Source organism: Spea bombifrons, chromosome 1 (genome assembly GCF_027358695.1).
Source record: "Spea bombifrons isolate aSpeBom1 chromosome 1, aSpeBom1.2.pri, whole genome shotgun sequence".
Classification (NCBI taxonomy): Eukaryota; Metazoa; Chordata; class Amphibia; order Anura; family Pelobatidae; genus Spea; species Spea bombifrons.
Window position 1 is genome coordinate 117,889,043 of NC_071087.1, and position 17,790 is coordinate 117,906,832.

Consider the following 17,790-nt stretch of genomic DNA (forward strand, 5'->3'; position numbering starts at 1 on the left):
AGACCAAGTGACCCTAACAATTAACCCCTTCATCCTTAGACCTGAGATTTGGGCAAAAACTCTAAGACTAAGGGTCCCAGGCTGAGAGTTCGCAGGATCATTTATCACAACAAACTGACGCATATACATCGTGCAGATGTATCTAGATGTATCAAGCTTTTCAGAGTAATCAATTGACACCTCCACGATTGGTTTTGAACTACAACTCCCAGGATTCCCAGACAGATTGATTTGATGACGATTACGGGGGTTGGATTTCAACAACTGGAAAACTGGAGTGCGCGTGCGTAGTCGTACTGCAAGCACCATAGAGTGCGAAAGGAAAGATAATCACCTTTTTAGTTACTGACCGGAAGCGTGAAGTCATTGCCGGCAAGTCGTGAGCCTGCCTGGGTTGCGCCTGCGCAGTGCCGTACTCGGCCAGGTTTTTTTCCTGCGCCCGTTTCTCGTTGTGCGGAGAGTTAAATCTACGCAACCATGAGTGGGACACTGGCAAAGATCGCCGAGATAGAGGCCGAGGTGAATAGATACTGTCATTAGACGTTTAGCCACTTGCTTGACAGCTGTAGGCCAACACGTGTTCACGGGGTTAACTGTGACCGGAGTTCGGGGCTCCAGCGGGTGACGGTCGAGAATGTAGTCATGACACCTAGGACGGCAGACTGTGACGCTGACATGTCTGATCAGGGGCAGATATGGTGCTTGGGTGATCCCGGGTGACAGTATTTTCATGCACTTTGCAGATGGCCAGGACCCAGAAAAATAAAGCCACAGCACATCACCTGGGGCTGCTAAAGGCCCGTCTGGCTAAACTGCGACGAGAGCTGATCACACCAAAGGGAGGCGGAGGAGGTGGCCCCGGAGAAGGTGCGTTTGCCTCTTACCGCACTCTGTGACCGTAACCCCATCCGTGCAGCAGCGCGTCATTCAGATGGCCATATGTTTATTAATAACAACTAAAATGATGGGTGGTTTTTGTCTTTTAATTTATTTTTTTCAGGGTTTGACGTTGCAAAGACGGGAGATGCTCGAATTGGTTTTGTGGGATTTCCATCTGTGGGAAAATCTACCCTTCTAAGTAACTTGGCTGGTGTTTACTCTGAAGTTGCAGCCTATGAATTCACAACGTTGACCACAGTCCCTGGAGTCGTACGATATAAAGGAGCCAAAATTCAGGTGCCTGTTCTTCTTTTGGCAGATAAACGATGGTCGTTTTTTGTTAAACCCATTTTTTTGTAAAGTTTGTTCACAAACTCATTATATAAATGATGTAAATATAAGCCTCACCTTTTCACCAGTCTTTACAAATCAGTTTGTTGAATGATTTCTATTTTGTCAGATTTTATTTCCAGATGTTTTGACGTTTAATGGTATAAGGGTTTGGGTCAGCGCAGTATTAAAGGGAACTACCATTTTGGTAATCCATTAAAATGTTGTAAAAATATTCTATTTTCTTTTTCAAAACAATTGAGATTTTCGCATTTTTCAGCAGCCGCATGTCAGCCATTTGTATGCGTTCTACCTTTATCGTAGCCCAGTGTTCTAGACAAATACCCCGACTCCTTATAGAACTTGCCAGCAGATAAGAACCATTCAGCCCATCTAGTCAGTATGAGGGAAAGAGTAAACGAATGCATATGTGTGTGATAGCATGGATGTGTAAGTGGGGGAGGAAGCATGGCACAGGCAGGCTGTTTGGGGGCCTATGCTTCCAATGTGGGTGTTGGGCAGATCCTGTAGATGCAATCAGGGTGCCAGGGCTGACATGATACTAAAGGGGAGGGGCATTAATTCACAAAGGGGTGCTAGCTGGGGGCATCACATAAATCAATACTGGGTGGTGGGATAAATACACAATGTGGGGCTAGCTGGGGGCAATACACAAGGGTGTTGGGGGCATTAGGGTGACCATATTGGCCATGTTTTCCAAGAAACATAACTTTTACATGTTGCTTACCAGCCCAGATACAATGCTGTCCTGCAGTATGGGGGATGCATAGACTCATAGAAGGAACCAACTATATACATATACGCCATATGTATATATGTGTTGTTCACCATGGATTACATTACTCTCTCTTTGTCTCGTCTCTTTGACAGCTTCTGGACTTGCCAGGAATCATTGAGGGAGCAAAGGATGGAAAGGGCAGAGGTCGACAGGTTATCGCAGGTAATCATTTTTCTGCGTCTCAGGTATTTTGGTGGATATTTTTGAATAGGTATTTAAAAAAAAAATTCTTGCAGTGGCACGAACATGCAACCTGATTCTAATTGTTTTGGATGTGTTGAAACCATTGGGTCACAAGAAGATCATTGAGAATGAACTGGAGGGATTTGGAATTAGATTGAACAAAAGACCACCTAACATTGGATTCAAGAAGAAGGACAAAGGAGGAATAAACCTTACAGCTACTGTAAGTAATACACAACAATGTGCGACAAGGGCTAAAGCATATGTTGGAAATAGGCTATTTTATTGAACAGAGGACAGTATTTGTTAGAACTGAGCGAACCTTAAATATATGCAGTTGAAAACTCCCCTTGAGGCTCATTGTAAAGGGTGGGTTGATCATGCCTGCATGTGGTCATCATAAAGGTGACATTGTAAAACTGGACCGTAGTTTGTTTAATCCAGTGATTTTGGAATGTTTTTGTGTATATCCCTAACATTCGTATGGCTTATAAAGAATGGATTCATCATTCCTCAAGAAAATGATTCGGCACTTCCATCGTTGCAGTGTCCATCCTGACTTATATGCATTTCAGTGCATTGAAATAAAAAGAATGCTCAAACAATATGATCTGGTTTTATTCATGCAGTGTATTCAGTCAGAACTAGATTTTGAGACGGTGAAGAGTATCTTATCAGAATACAAGATTCACAATGCAGATATTACTCTGCGCAGTGACGCAACTGCTGATGACCTTATTGATGTGGTGGAAGGGAACAGGTCAGTGCACGATCATGTAGCAGTATGTGGCTTACCTGCTAAAGCGCTGTTAGATTTTGTAACATTTTCTTTCTTGCAGAGTTTATATTCCCTGCATCTATGTGTTAAACAAGATTGACCAAATCTCACTGGAAGAGCTGGATATCATTTACAAGGTGCCACACTGCGTGCCAATCTCTGCTCATCACCGTTGGAACTTTGATGACCTTCTAGAAAGAATATGGGACTATCTTCAGCTAGTGCGGATGTAAGTGATCTAAGCTTTTGGAAGAGAAGAGCTGACAATCAAATGTTCTGCAGTGTATACAACTTCAAGCATCCCATCTTACTGAGAATTTTCCCATTTGTCCCCCCCCCTCGTTCTCTGTTCAATGTTTTGCAGTTACACTAAACCCAAGGGACAGCTGCCAGATTATTCTTCTCCTGTGGTGCTGCCTGACTCACGCACTGCCGTGGAAGATTTCTGTACCAAGATCCACAAGAACTTGATAAAAGAGTTCAAATAGTAAGTGTTCACTTTTGTGTGCAGCCCTAATGATGTCATGAGCTCCAACGCAGCTCTGCAATGGAGTTGTAGAGCATGATCACTTGAAATATGATTATAGTGAGCGTTGTGTATTTTGCTGCGGGTCTAGCACTATATTTAGGTGTACTGAAGCTGTCGCTGCATAGCGCAACTATAGCTGGGTCTAGCTATACATTTTTACTAATGGTCATTTATTTTTCTTGCAGTGCTCTTGTTTGGGGAACATCAGTGAAACACAACCCCCAAAAAGTTGGCAAAGATCATGTTATGGAGGATGAAGATGTTATACAGATTGTGAAGAAATAAATAGCTTGTTCTCCGTATATGTGTGCAACCAATGAATAACTCCTAATGTAGACCTTTGCAAGTCATCTTATTACCTGTAAATATTTCACACACACACACAATGTCAATAAATGCTTACTTCTCATTCCTGTTATTGTCCTGATATCTTAGTCCACCATCATACTGTAAATCTGTTAACGCTACAGGTACCACAAACCATTAACCCCTTGATGACAATTGACATGCCTGCGACATCATGAGTTTAAACATGTAGAAAGTGGTCTGATTTCTTCTTAGAAGGTGGTTACTGTAATGCTTCGATGTTGAGATCTGAAATAACACTGAAAAAATGTTGCCGATTTGCCTCAATATCTAGGCATTCAACAGCAGCGGAAACTCACTCCTGGGTGCAAAGGTGGTGGCGCCTATTAAAAACTAAACAAGATGCCAAGAGGGTCTCTACAGACGTTCATGAGAACTCAGCTCCTCTTGCAGGTTGAATACAGGGGCTGCATCCAACCATGCAAGTCAATGGGGCCTGTAATCCTAAAATCATGGCAGGGAAAGTTAACCCCTTAATGACAGCCTGTACATGTATGGGCTCAAAATGCATTTTCAATGGGTTTAAGAACCGCCCTTTGTCCTTAAGAGATTAAAATACCAATATTTGAAATGCCCTGGGGTGTAAAGTTTTCAAACATATATGGTAAATTGAACTGACTGGCTTCAAAGATGTCCCAAAGAGGACAAGGAGGCAGACTGACCGGTTTTGGGGAAAAAAAAGGTTGTGAAATATCAACTTGGTTATAGCTTGGGTACAAAATACAATTGTCCGTGTGTGCTTAGTGTTAAAAAAAACCTACAGGTGCTCTGTCCGTATATGTCCAAAGATTTGTTTTTGTTTAATTGTCACAGATAAATTAGAATCTAACGCGTTTTGTCCGATGCGGCTTCCTCAGAGTGGGGATGGTGACTCAGGTGCTGTTCTTCCCTTATATTCAGTCCTAATATATATCCTTGATAGTCCTTGATATCGCAATAATTTATTAATTCTGGGTTTCTGATACAATATTCTTCAATGTTGATCCACAGAGAGTTTCTTGAAGAGTTATTAGAATCGTAATGGTCACAGAGGTAAGAAAATAATCATATTACATTCTCTAAGCCATACTGCGTCAAACATTTGTCTCAGTTTCATTATGGGGGTAGAAAGGTATTTGAACAATTTTTTTTATTATTATTGTGCAGCTATTAAATCACTTTTTTTACTAATATCCTGGAAGTGGATGAAGTTTCCACCTCATAATTATTGTATTTATCAATGCTAATATTCAATAAAAACCTTAATTATGACAAACATCTGTCATATAATTGCAAATCCTATTTGGGACAATCTGTGGATCCAATATCGATTATCTTGCTATAATCGATAAAAACATTTGTATGAACTGAATTGATATATATGAATGGTATATATAAAAAGCTTTATTAAATCATAATAAAAGTGGTTAAAAAAAAAAGGTCAAAATCTGTGTTCAGACCTAAGATGTAGTTTGTTCAAAAACATTGGGTATTTCTAAACGCAGGACAATTATCAGAATCTATTTAGCACATTTTTTCATTAGCTTTTGTAGAGTTTTCAAATAAGTGTCATAAAAGGTTTTCACCGTATTTGATATTTTTTTACATATTAGATATGATCAAAATAATGGTATGTAAAGAAAGTTCTTCTGTCCTGAAAAAAACAAAACAGTACACTAAACGAGAGAGAAGACAATCACAGCTAAACATGAGCACCCCAGAAATGTTAAGACCGTAGTGACAAAGGGTACAGAAAATAAATAGCTCTGTCCTCAAGGGGTTAATATCAAGACAAAAGCCAGGTCAGGAGATGACTCTCTGGGGCATTGTCATGACATCTGAAAAATACCTATTTTGGAGGCTATTCTGTTGCAAACAATAAGCTATGAACCTGATGGATTCTCAAACCCCTTTTCATGTCTCTATTCCATTCTCCTGTTAAGAATATGGAAACAGACATTGTTTAGGCATCCAGAGGGGGATTCTTTGGGTACAGGACTACAGCTCTTAATATTTAGCCAAACAACCTGATTAGCCACATTCATTTGGGATGCTGTCTGTCCATATAAGCAGTTTACTTCTCCTAGACCAAGAGTGAGAACCCATCCACAAGTTGAGTGACCAAAGTTCTAGCTACTGTTTTCACTATACCCGTTTTGAGATGGCTGCATTCTATATCCTGGAAGGTTGTAGCCCTATGCAATTTAATCAGCACAGGAACTCATGTTGAACAGGACACAAATGAAACCGCAAACATACATTGGGTCATAAAGTTCTCATTCACGCATTTTTGTTCTTCCACAGTGTCTGTGTGTGTGTGTGTGTGTGTGTGTGTGTGAGGGGTTGTTTGTGTACGGGAGAGTTTTGTCTTAATGCCTAGACATCATTATACATTATGAAGGTCCAACCACAGGGAGCTTCTGCCACAGGTAGAGCTTGGCTGACCCTTGTATAAGTTAGCAAGATCTCCCCAACGTCCTCGCCTTGCAAAATAAGTCTTATTTGGGGTGGCGCTTCTTGGTGGTGGAAGGGTCTAGAGCAGCGGTTCTCAACCTGTGGGTCACAACCAGTGTTCCCTCTAAGCTGTGCGCATGTGCACGCGCGCATAGCTTTCTTAGAGCGCACACGTCCAAAAAATGTGCGCACAACAGTTTTTCCCCAAAAAGAGAAGAACATTATTTTGTTTGAAACTTTATGCGGCACAGATATTGTGCGCACAAAACTTTTGCTCTGTGAAAATTTTTGCACAAGAGAAATTTTCTGCGCACGCCAACTAAGAAAAATTAGATGGAACATTGGCCGCGACCCCTTTGGGGGGGGGTCGAATGACCCTTTCACAGGGGTCGTCTGAGACCATCGGAAAACACATTTCCGATGGTCTTAGGAACCGGGACACCGCTCCTCTAGCCATCTCCAGGCGGATCCGCCCGCACGCAGATACACCCACATACGAGTACCTGACATGATGACATCGCGCCAACCCCATCATATACACCCCAAACAAATACAGGTGTATGTGACAGGGTTGGCACCATAGTGTACTTATGCAGTTATGAAGTAGCAACGAAAATAATTATGGTTGGGGGGGGGGGTCACCACAACATGAGGAACTGTATTAAAGGGTCACGGCATTAGGAAGGTTGAGAACCACTGGTCTAGCGCATCTCCTTCACAATGAGTATAGAAGTAAGGCAGTTATAACCATGGCTCTCTTCAAACCCTAGTGTCTGCAGGAATAAATCTTGTGCCATTTATTTTTTTATTTTAGTTTGATTGTATGGTAGACATCTTACTTTTCATAAACCTACCCTAGAGCCATCAATACACTTGTGAGAAAACACTTGTAGATGCGCTATATAGATAGAGGTTTCCTTTTTCTTCCACCCCAAAGCTGCCTGAACCCGCCAATCAATCATTATTCCAAAAGTGTGCAATTTCTAAAACAGTTTTTAATACTAACCATTCAGGGATTGGAAAAAAACAAACTAACACAGCCTAGCCTAACACTCTCCAGCCAAGCGTGCATACTATAGCTTTTCACGTCAATGCCACATCTTTAAAACCTACACAACTTTAAGCCCTGACAAGTTAGTTTCCTTTCGGACCAATTGCAGAATCAAGTCTACATGAACAAGGTTGATTTTAGTCGGTCAAAATCCCAATTGTATTTGGTTAGCATTTTATATGTCAGTCCAAAAAGTCGTTTTAAACCTGGCTGGAGTGACCAGAACACCCACAGCGGGAGGACAGGGTGTACTCCTCAGCCCTGTCTAGTAAAAGTTATGTGCATATAAGCACAAGGACACTCCGATCGTTCACTCTGATAAACGTCTAGTAAATAGTGTTAGTGAAGCAGAAGTACACAGGATTCATACCACTTGAACACGCTATGTTGGCATATGCAGTTTTAATTGAAAGAAAAGAGACATGTACAAATTAAAGGGAGAGCTCAGACTTGGTAAGTGGCAAAAACAGCACAAGAGTAAGCTTCCTCTTTACAGAGTCTCAAACAAAAAACCTAAACCTAACTGTGATTTATATACACAAGGGCAGAAAGAAAGAAAAAAAAAAAAAAAATTAGCTTTATACAAGTCTGTACACAAGTTCATCTGCAAGGATCATTGCAGCCCCTCAGCATGATCAGAAAAAAAACTAAACAGAAATTAGACATGCCCCTTTTCCAAAAGGCTTCCAGGGCAAAATATGCTGTTCCAAACACAGTCTGCAGTAATATTCAGCAGATGGGGAGGGAGTAGACGCTCCATGTTCCTGCAATTTTTTTTAGTAGACCCTGCATAGCACAGCCCAAATTCTAAACAAAACAAAACTCAGCAGAAGTGTTATCAGGTTTGTGATCATTATACTCCGCTTTAGAGGGGCTGGACTAGGCAGAGGGAAGCAGATGGTGGCACAGTTCAGCCTCATTGTCTGTATTCCAGTTCATCCACACTGATCACTTTAGCGGGCATTGAAGGGAGAGGCTGCTGCAGGACATCAGACCCAAACCACTTTGCCAGTCCAACAGGTGAAGTACTCCTCAGAGGACGCTGCTCCATCATGTGAAGCCCAGGGCGGTTTGTCAAGCCTTGTGAGGGAGCATGGGTTCCTGAGAAGCCAGATCCTGCCGATCAAAAAAGAATGATTAAGGATTTTAATGACATGGCAATTTTTCTGTCAGAGAAGACGGTTTGTCTCATGACATTGTATATGAAACTACTTTTGCTTTAATATTTCTCCAGAAATTGTCAGCCCAACCTAATATGACTCTTACCGGCGCGCGGCACTGGTTGTTGCATCATTGCGAGCTGCAGAGGGTTTGCAGGACGTTGGTTCAGAATAGGGTGCCCTGCAGCTGGTAATGGGTAGAAAGGCTGACCAAGAACTGATGGGGAAAGAGCATGTAGAGAGGGCAGGTCAACACCAGATGGAAGTAGTCCTGTAGCATGGGAAACCAAATACAATGAAGTTATATTATGCAACATGTTCAAAATGCTTCAATTAACTACCTAATTACTACATACCAGCTTGCAGGAGAGGAAGATGTTGTGGAGGAACACCCTGCGCTAGCATCCTCTGTACCAACCCTGGGTGCAACTGGTGGGATGGCCGGACAACTGGCACAATGGGCATCTGGTGAAGGGGGCGCAGAAAAGATCCTGGTACTGGGGATGCTAGAGTGGGAGTTCTCCTCCCGGCAGATTTGGGACGGAAGTCCTGGTCTTTGGTGTAACGGCCCTGCTGGGGAAGAGGTGGGGTACCAGCTGAGTGTGGAGAAGATGGGAATCTTGTACCCACTACTGGGGAGGTCTCCTGGGCAGCAGTAGTTTCTGGACTAGATAAAGCTCCATCTGTTAACAGGAGGAAGAAACCACCAAGTTAAACTACAACTTAAGATACATAACCAACCACAATTACACTTTTTTTTTTTTTAAATTATTACCTTCCTGCACACTTTTTCCCTCCTCTCTTCCCTGGTAGCTTTGCTTTCCAGCAGAAGCCTCATCTTTACTCTTTTCTTTGCTTTCATACATCTTTCGGATTACTGAGGTAGGCGTGAAAGATGGGGACAACTATGGGGTAGATAGCAGGCAGAGGGGAAACAAAAAAAAAAAGTCAGAATGAGCCAGCAAGAAGCAAAAAAGGTAATTATGCAGGCATGGTGGTTTTATTCTTTTTATACCTGTGTAGAAAGAACTATAGCCAACCATGTAAGTTATACTCTGCAGAGCAAAACAAAGTGTAAGCTGATATAATGCTCTGCGAACTCAAACATATAAACCGGGTCTTTTCATCCTTGTGCAGACCAGCAGTTATAACCACCTGGTTATAAGAACAGAACCAAATGCATGTGTTTATTTTTTAAAGAAAGGCTTCCCTTATTTATTCATTCAACATGTCTATCATGCAAAGCCTTAAACACTGTGCATTTTTACAAATATTGATTTCCTAAATTCATACAAAATGTCTGAGAACAAGGAGGGACCCCCAACGAAACAAGCTAAAAAGTAAGCAGAAAGCCCTAAATTTTCATTTTGTTGTTTTTTCACAGACGCTCTCAATGTCTTTTCCGCAGAGTTGTTTCTTCTTATTCTTCGGCCTTCGTCCGCTTTTCCTTGGTACATAAACAAGGCCCCCCCAGAGAGCTTCTGCAAAAAGGCAGACTGCCCTCACGGGGCGCACCATGGCTCTGCCCTTATGCAGAAGTACCTCAAGATGTCATAATATTGCCGACTTATTCATGGTGAAAGTTTCAGAGACAACACATTTTGTTTCCAATAGGAAAAAACCCCTCTGAATTTGGTCCCAACCAAATGTTTGAATAGCTTGGTCCATTTGAATGGCAACACAATGGAACTTTGTTTACTGGACCGTTCCATTGACCACCAGGAGAGGACTGCTTTTCAAGCTTCGTTCCAAGCAACTCTCACACACTAATTCAAATGAAGTAACATAGCAAGTTCAAAGCAATAAAGTGGACCTATGTTAGTGGAGACTACACATTTGGAAGCAGTACTTACCATGCTAGTGACTGGGGCACCAGGTCCCGGAGATATTGACTTCCCCCGTAAATTGGGCACTGGAGATTTGGGTATCCTCTGCTGCTGTCTGATTAAGAGTAGGCAGAAATCTAGGTTGATTTGATGCTATTGTATATACCATGACAGAGCCAGCAGCTAGTTAAGCCCTACTCACCTGCTCCGGTAACCATCTCTACCTCTGTCCATGGGCATTTTTCCATAAACAGAAGGATAGTAGCTTGCAGCTTGGAGGGCAAGCTCATGTGATAGTAATCCTTCCATTGCGGCTTGATGCAGGTCCAGCGGAAGAACCTACAGAAAAATAAGTCACATAATGCTGGAGGCATTAAAAAGCCTAAGAGGGAGGGTTCTTCCACTCTGCAGATCTCACTAACAGTATTGTGTACAGTTCTGGAGACCATCTCCAAAAGTGTATTCACATATTGGAGAGAATTCAGAGAAACACTACTAAAATAGTGAATGTTTTGCAGGGGAAGTTATCTGGAAAGATTAAAAGCGATCTCAATAAGCATAGCTTGGAAGGGCTTTTAGGTAGAGAACAGCCTTCTAGCAGACGTGGTAGAGGATAATGCCGTGAAGTTTTTTTTGTTTTTTTTTAGAAAGTGTGTGAATCTAAGATGAGACCAAGGAACGATTAGGATTTCTTTAAAGCAGAAAACAAAAGTTTGGTAGACTACATGGGCTAAATGTTTTGACAAACAAAAGCACTTATTTCTGGTTGGGAGTACAAATATTTAGTACCATATCTATGGAAGATTTTAAAGAACTACAAGTTCGAACAAAAAAAATTACTCAAAGGGTTGTGTGCACCTTAGTCAGCCTCTTAAATTACTAAACCTGGCTACTTGCTGGTTAATTTTAATACAGGTCTATTCAGTTTGGTCACATGTAAAGGTTCAGTTTTGGTGGGGGATTTCCAAGTTGTCAGCCAATGATTGCAGAACACTGAAGTTTTACCTGTGCCATCACAGGGCTGTCTGCTTTAGGTACACCTGTGAGGAACTGCTCTCCAAGGAGATGCTGGGGACCTGCAGAGAAGATTACAAAAAAAAAACCAACATTAAAAAAAACTGGGGGAAAACCAAAAGCCACAGACCTTATGCACAGCTATGTACACCTAGACTGTATACTTGCCAAGAGGAGAAGGTATTCGATTTCGAAGGTAGTCTGCAGAAGAGGCTCGTGGGGGGAATGCTTGCGGTATTTGAGGAGATGGGGACCTTTGCCTTAATAGGGAAGATGTGGAGTCCAGTGCTCCCATGAGATTGTTCATGACATTGGAGGATGGGTCAGGGATTGGAGGGCCAAGCAGCTCCTAATTGGAGACAAGGCAGGTTTTTGGAGATTAGCAAAGATTAGTACAACTCTGGTAACAGAGAGAACCATTCAAATAATTTATACCTGTAAAATATTACGCTGAAGGGTATTTCCCATAACATCAGAGGATGCAGACATCAAGTGAGCATCTAGATTTCTCTATGCACAGAAAATAAAATGGCTTTATACAGCTGTAGCAAGGTTACAAGATAAACTTGAAATGAAACCCAAGAGTGACACCCACAGCCAAGTGAACAAGATCAAGTGAACACAAGCATTAGACCAGGCATGATATATCACAACTGCGGCCACCACACAATGACAAGACCACTTTGGGAACTTTGAAGGGTAAAGGTATGTTTTCTATGTTCAGCGAGAAGCAACAAATTAAAGACGATGCACATCCCAAATCGCAGTTAAGTTAAGCAGAGCAAATAAACGCCATGCAATACCATTATTGCCAAGGAACCAGACAGACTGTTTGCACAGACAGTTTCATCCATTTTAAAGGAGGGTTGGAGGAAACTGCACCAGCTACAACAGACTATTATTAAACTAGATTAAAGGAGGATACATAAAAATACCATATTGCAGGCACCAGGGAGAGGCTATATTGAGCAGCCAGCAGCCATTTCCTTGCACACACATTACTTACATTATCTTTGGGCTGAGAAGGCAGTGTCCCACTTGCCTTCATACTGCTTACGAGTTTATTGAAGGCAGACATATCTGCATCCCGTCGAGGTTTTGCTGGGCCAGCCATAGCCGTCAGAGCCTCTTCCAACTGCTCAGCCATGAACGGTGTTGCAATCTTTCTTTCCTGTTCCACTTTCAGCCCCTTGAGCCCAGCTTCAACCTCCTCCACTGATAAGACCACGCCAGAATGTGCTGATCCAAAAAAGGTACACAGCCGGTTAGCAAGCAAGGTTTTGCATCACTGGTTATTAATTTCAAATTTATACCGGAAAAGGCGGCTTTCTATTGTCATGCGTTAAGCATAGCCTTTCATAACAGGAATCCCTAAACTTTGTATGCTCAATATAGAAAGTACTTTATAGGCCACCTTGTAACTAAATCAGAGAAACCATCTGCCTTTCGAAGACAAGATTCATGGAGGGTATAGAGAGAGAAAGGTGGAGGGAACACAAAGTGTAGCATTGTAATTGTCACCCACAGCCCTTAAAACTCACTGCTCTCTCGAAGCTTCTCTTTGTTAGCAGTCAGGCTGGATAGCAGAGGCTTCAAGTCTACTTTGGCTTTGTGCAACATCTCCAAGATGTCAACTTTCTCAGCATGGTCTTCTAATTGGATAGGAGCAAAGTAATTTCCAGTGCTTTGCCCAATGGAGGGAAGCACCTGTTCCAACCCTGCAAAACAAGTGCTGGTTTAAGTGTGTGCATCTATGGAAATACTCTCAATGTACTGGATTTTAGTATATTTTGTTACATAGATGCGTCCCCCACCCCCCCCCCCCATTTTCTGTCAATCTACCACCATATTAGCTGAGAAATTATGGAAGCAGCACAGCATGTACAACACAAGGAGAAATAAACACGCATAGCATTAAACCAATGATATGTAAAGGATACCAATCTTAGCAACATTTTACTTCCCAATGTCTGCTCCCAATCAAATTCTACAACCCCTTCTTTATGCCCAATTTTACCAGCTAGCCTCTCCAGTTCTTCATGGGGCGTTGAACGCAGACTGCTGGAACGGCTCCCTGAGTGACTGTGATTGGAAAACCACCTGCTGAATCTGCTTGCAGACACTGATCCCTCACCCAGAACATCCTCTATCATCTACGAGAAAGACAGAATCAGATATCCAACCTTGTTAGCACCAGGGATCTCTTGAGCTGGGATGGAGAGACACTTACTTGCCAGAGATGTGTCTGCTCTGTTGACTCGGTATGTCTGGTTTGAACCTGAGCTCCAGATTTAATAGGTCTTAAGGCACCCATGCCAAGCAACCCCCCACCCCAAAGAAACCAGTATGATGAAGCAGTTTAAAAAAAAAAAAAAGAAGAAGTTTTCCACTTTAAACTGTCAGAATCACATCTGAATTACAGCACAAAAACTTTTAGGAAACTTTCACTGGAATCTAGACTCATTTTATACACTGCACATAGAGCAAAGACAAGGGCCAAATAAGGATGGAGATACACATAAGATACCAGTTTTCTGACTAGGTCTTGTCTGAAGTATGGCAACAGTTTCCCAGAGATGGACATCATCACGATGTCCAGTTACAATGGAAATTGGAGATATCAAGCCAGGTTACACAAAGACCCTACAAACACACACATACACACAAAAGTGCATCACCATAAACCAGTGATCCCACCGTAAGTGCAAAACCCCATGTACCAAGTGATGTGACCAGGAAGCATCATTCAGTTTAATAATGAAAAGTTACAACCACCTTCTCAAACCCAATCAACCCACTTTCACTAGACACGATACTTCCATGGGCTAGAGTGTGCTGCCCGCTGCATGCAACTCACCGATGCCAAGCCTGGCACACTTTTATCCAGGTTAAAAAACTCATTAAAGTCAAAATCCCCCGGGCCTTGTAGAGCTGGCTCTTGAGGCACTTCCTGGTCTGCTGCGCTCTCAGAAGGTAGGGCAGCTTCTTCTAACATTGCCCCATTGCATTCAAATCCTAAAAGAGAAAGGTAGTTGTCATAACTTATTGCTAAACGTCTTAATTTAACAGTTCTCCTCCTTGGTACACATGCCCTATACTAAACAGTCATTGGAATACACCCAACTGATTGGTCACACTTTCAATTCAAAAAATTGTCTGCTTGATGCATCTTACAGAAGACCACAGCTACTAGAAGCGCGCCAGCTACACATTAAACCGTTATATTTTAAAGTTAGATGAATAACATGGGGAAATGTCAGTCTACTTTTTATGTTTCAGACATGTTTTATACTCAGAGACGGTCCGTTAGCAACACTGGGCCCTCTCAAGCTGCCTTTGATACACTTGCCTTCTTTGATTGAGACTGTGCGTTTACGAGTTCTTTTCCGCCCCTTCTGATCTTCCTCTAAGATTTTGTCATCAAAGCCAGTAAGTTCAATAGTTTCAGATTGGCTAGTTGGACCCCCGGAGAACCACTCTGGTTCCTCTTCTGTATAAGAGTCATTTCTCCGCCTCTCACCAAACACACGCTTGCTGTCCCCATATTCTCTCTGTGTTGGGGATAAAGAACATGCACACAACAAGTAAAGACACCACAAAGTAGATGAATTAAGAAAAAAAAAAAATCTCATGTACACCAATATTTAAAACGCACAAACCTTAACTGTAGATCTAAAACCAATCATTGAAAAATGTAGCAACAAACTATGCTTTCATGGATATAATATTGTAAAACTAAAACAGGCCAAATGCTCTCACCCTGAATCTCTTATCTTTATATTCCTTCTCTCGCTCTCGACTGTCCCGAGGCTCTCTGATATCCTTTTCTACTCCACGCAAGTCACGATCAAAGCCCCTCGCAGCCATAATCCTTCCGCTACCAATCCGTCGGCCACCAATGAGACGCAAGCTCTCATTTTCCTTGTTATCGAGGGGGCTTCCAGCTCTACGAGAGTTGACAGCTGCCGTGACATGACACCCACCCCCAAAGCTCCTTCTCTGTGGGCTGAGTACCACGTCGAGATCATCCTCTTTCACACGCTCTCTTGGGTCTGCAAGGAACAAATAAAGCCCGTAAAATAAATCATTTTTAATGATATAGGGTGGAGCTCTGTCAACAATAACTAAAAGCAGGGCAGTCAGCTAATGCCTTCAAACTCACCAACTATCCTGCGTTTCAGAGATGTTCTTTCTGACTCAGGCTCCTTTCTCAAGGCATCGACAGGTGAGCTACGGCCCGAAGTCGGGTAGAGGGATGCATGCCACTTCTCAGGATCCCATACACCATCACTTTTGCCAGAGAAACAGAATTGGTGTTAAAAACCCAATTGTGTAACAAAACGTGAGAATAAGGACCAGACACGAGAACAAAATACCTGTCGTATTTATCTAGCAAACAGGAAGGCCGCTGTCTAGAATGAGGGAGCTCCTTGATATCCAGCAATTCTTCCTGAAATGAAAACACATAGATTTTTACCTTCTGGTAGGAGTGCAACTTCTCACACACACTAAGTTTTCCATAAAGAGATTAAACAAGTTTCCATCTCGCTGCCAGTAGTACATGCCTTAGTATAGCAGTGACATGATTTGCTCCGGGGGGCTTTCTTGATGTCAGCAAAAGGGTCTTTGCTGTCAGTTTCTTCTTTATGATCCATGCTGAGAGGCCGGGGTAAACACTATACACCTACCAAATGAGACAAAGCATTATATATATAGATTTTTTATTTATTTTTTTTAAAATAAAAAGCATAGCCATGACCAGCCTGCCATTCGAACACACCAATGTTTAGGTTAGGTTACAGTTCAGCCACCTGTCACACAAAGTACCGCCGGTAATGTATGGCGTACAGAGTGTGGTTCCTCTACATCAACCCAGGGAACAAAGCACAAGCTATAAAACTTCCCATTCCCGACACGGAGTAACCACGCATAATGCCGGGCGAGCCCGGAACCTTTTACCTGCTTACGATATGGGAGCGGGTAGCAACAATGGAAATGCTACTCCACAGAAACAAGGCCTAAAGCTGCCGGTTCCGCATTGAGGGAGTCGTGAAATTGCAGAAACGCGACAAATGCCCGCACACCATACAATACCCGGGAACCTGCCCACCGAGCCCAAGCTCACCGCTTTTACTTGAGCACACCCCCACGTCCTCCCGGTCCCCCCTCCCTCTAATACCCCCCACCGCGTACACACACGCCGCTTGACGCACAGCACGCACGGAACGCAAAGTACGTACCGGCCCCGTGGCTCCCTGAGCCCGGCCTGCCTGCAGTCCACCGGGAGCTTCGGGGCCCTCAATCCTTCGGACTACGACTCGTACCGATTCCTCCAACACAACTGCCGGTCACAACAGGCACCAAAAGACGGCTACGTCAGTAGGACCCCAGACGTTTAACGTCATGTAGTGACGCCGCCAGGCGTGGTTTCTTACCTTAACCCTCTGTCTTCCGGCGAGGGACGTGTGTCACGTGATAGGGACGTTTGCCTGGGTAGTGCCAATTTGTTGTATTGAAATAAGCTAGAGCTGAGCTTAAAGGTAAAGACTATAAACTAATGCAGTTCAGCACCCAGGAGCTCTTATTTCATTGGGTTCATTCGTCTGCAGGTGCCATTGGAGGGAGATCATGTGATATTTTAGATCCCGCTCAGACCCCAATGATTTTTGGCAATAATTTTCTTTCCTCTATAGGTACCTCCCAAGTGTCTTTCTTTAGGAGCGACAGTCTGTCATTTCTATTAAATCAAAATGTGGGTAGTAGTTTGTACCAGTGTTATAGTGCCCAAAACATAGTAATAACGTCTATAAAATCAGCAGAAAGTGTTCTTATAAATGGAATTTACGTAAAAAGATGCATTATTCTTCTTGTAAGTAAATAATTAAACTGAGAGGTCATAAAGTCGCATAAAAACTCTTGGTAAAGCCCCACCCAATCACACCTCTAACCACACCCCCTTTGGCCATTTGTAATTTGGGAGGCATGTGATGGCTATGAAGTTCTTTCCTGCCTACACTTTTATGAATCAAAGGGTCCTGGCTGATAAAGACAAGGACGCTCCATTGTTTAACCACAATGTATTTGACTGGGCCAAGTTTGGAGCCCCGCCGTTGCTATGGCGCAGTACATGGTCTGAGTCAGGCGCAGAACACCATGTTTTTTGTGTAGGTTACACACAGCACCTTTTTTTTTTGCGCTTGCTGATAAGAGCCCCCCGGCCCCTCCAAGCACTTTTTTTTATTTTCGGGTCACTAGCCCTGGCCTTTTAGGCTGGTGTGCAATGCACAAAACTTTTATCACATCAGGGTAAAGGGCTAAGGCTTCATTATGGAGCACTTTTGTGTATAGTTTTTTTTCACAATTGCACCATTTTACACACAGTGCACGTTTGCTTTTTATCTGGTTTGGTTTTTTAACACACTGAAAACGCCATGATGAAGCT

General features: G+C 42.7%; 2 protein-coding genes across 2 annotated transcripts; one reads left to right on the forward strand and one right to left on the reverse strand.

Annotated features, from left to right (window-relative positions):
* The first annotated feature begins 358 nt into the window (after positions 1-358).
* DRG1 (developmentally regulated GTP binding protein 1) lies at positions 359-3,907 on the forward strand. The gene is made up of 9 exons (XM_053457272.1): positions 359-519; positions 744-867; positions 1,001-1,176; positions 2,101-2,170; positions 2,245-2,414; positions 2,821-2,951; positions 3,031-3,198; positions 3,334-3,456; positions 3,684-3,907. The coding sequence occupies exons 1-9, from the start codon at positions 478-480 to the stop codon at positions 3,781-3,783; spliced, it is 1,104 nt and encodes a 367-aa protein (XP_053313247.1). The 5' UTR covers positions 359-477; the 3' UTR covers positions 3,784-3,907.
* Positions 3,908-7,733: 3,826 nt separating this feature from the next.
* On the reverse strand, positions 7,734-16,747 carry EIF4ENIF1 (eukaryotic translation initiation factor 4E nuclear import factor 1). The gene is made up of 19 exons (XM_053470236.1): positions 16,589-16,747; positions 15,914-16,032; positions 15,725-15,798; positions 15,511-15,638; positions 15,108-15,400; positions 14,698-14,899; positions 14,206-14,363; positions 13,366-13,501; positions 12,890-13,066; positions 12,355-12,587; positions 11,784-11,858; positions 11,516-11,697; positions 11,340-11,421; positions 10,537-10,673; positions 10,362-10,449; positions 9,284-9,413; positions 8,865-9,191; positions 8,615-8,779; positions 7,734-8,464 (listed from the first exon to the last, which is right to left on the reverse strand). The coding sequence occupies exons 2-19, from the start codon at positions 16,001-16,003 to the stop codon at positions 8,265-8,267; spliced, it is 2,877 nt and encodes a 958-aa protein (XP_053326211.1). The 5' UTR covers positions 16,004-16,032; positions 16,589-16,747; the 3' UTR covers positions 7,734-8,264.
* Positions 16,748-17,790: the final 1,043 nt, after the last annotated feature.

Bases quoted from the DNA above. Each gene is read 5' to 3' on its own strand.
- DRG1 (XM_053457272.1), top strand. From the start codon at position 478: ATGAGTGGGACACTGGCAAAGATCGCCGAGATAGAGGCCGAG. The intron at 2,171-2,244 runs GTAATCATTTTT...AAATTCTTGCAG, and splicing joins AGGTCGACAGGTTATCGCAG to TGGCACGAACATGCAACCTG. The intron at 3,199-3,333 runs GTAAGTGATCTA...AATGTTTTGCAG, and splicing joins TATCTTCAGCTAGTGCGGAT to TTACACTAAACCCAAGGGAC.
- EIF4ENIF1 (XM_053470236.1), bottom strand. From the start codon at position 16,003: ATGGATCATAAAGAAGAAACTGACAGCAAAGACCCTTTTGCTGACATC. The intron at 10,674-11,339 runs GTAAAACTTCAG...ATTTTTCTGTAG, and splicing joins ACAGCCCTGTGATGGCACAG to GTTCTTCCGCTGGACCTGCA. The intron at 10,450-10,536 runs GTGAGTAGGGCT...ACTCTTAATCAG, and splicing joins AGAGATGGTTACCGGAGCAG to ACAGCAGCAGAGGATACCCA.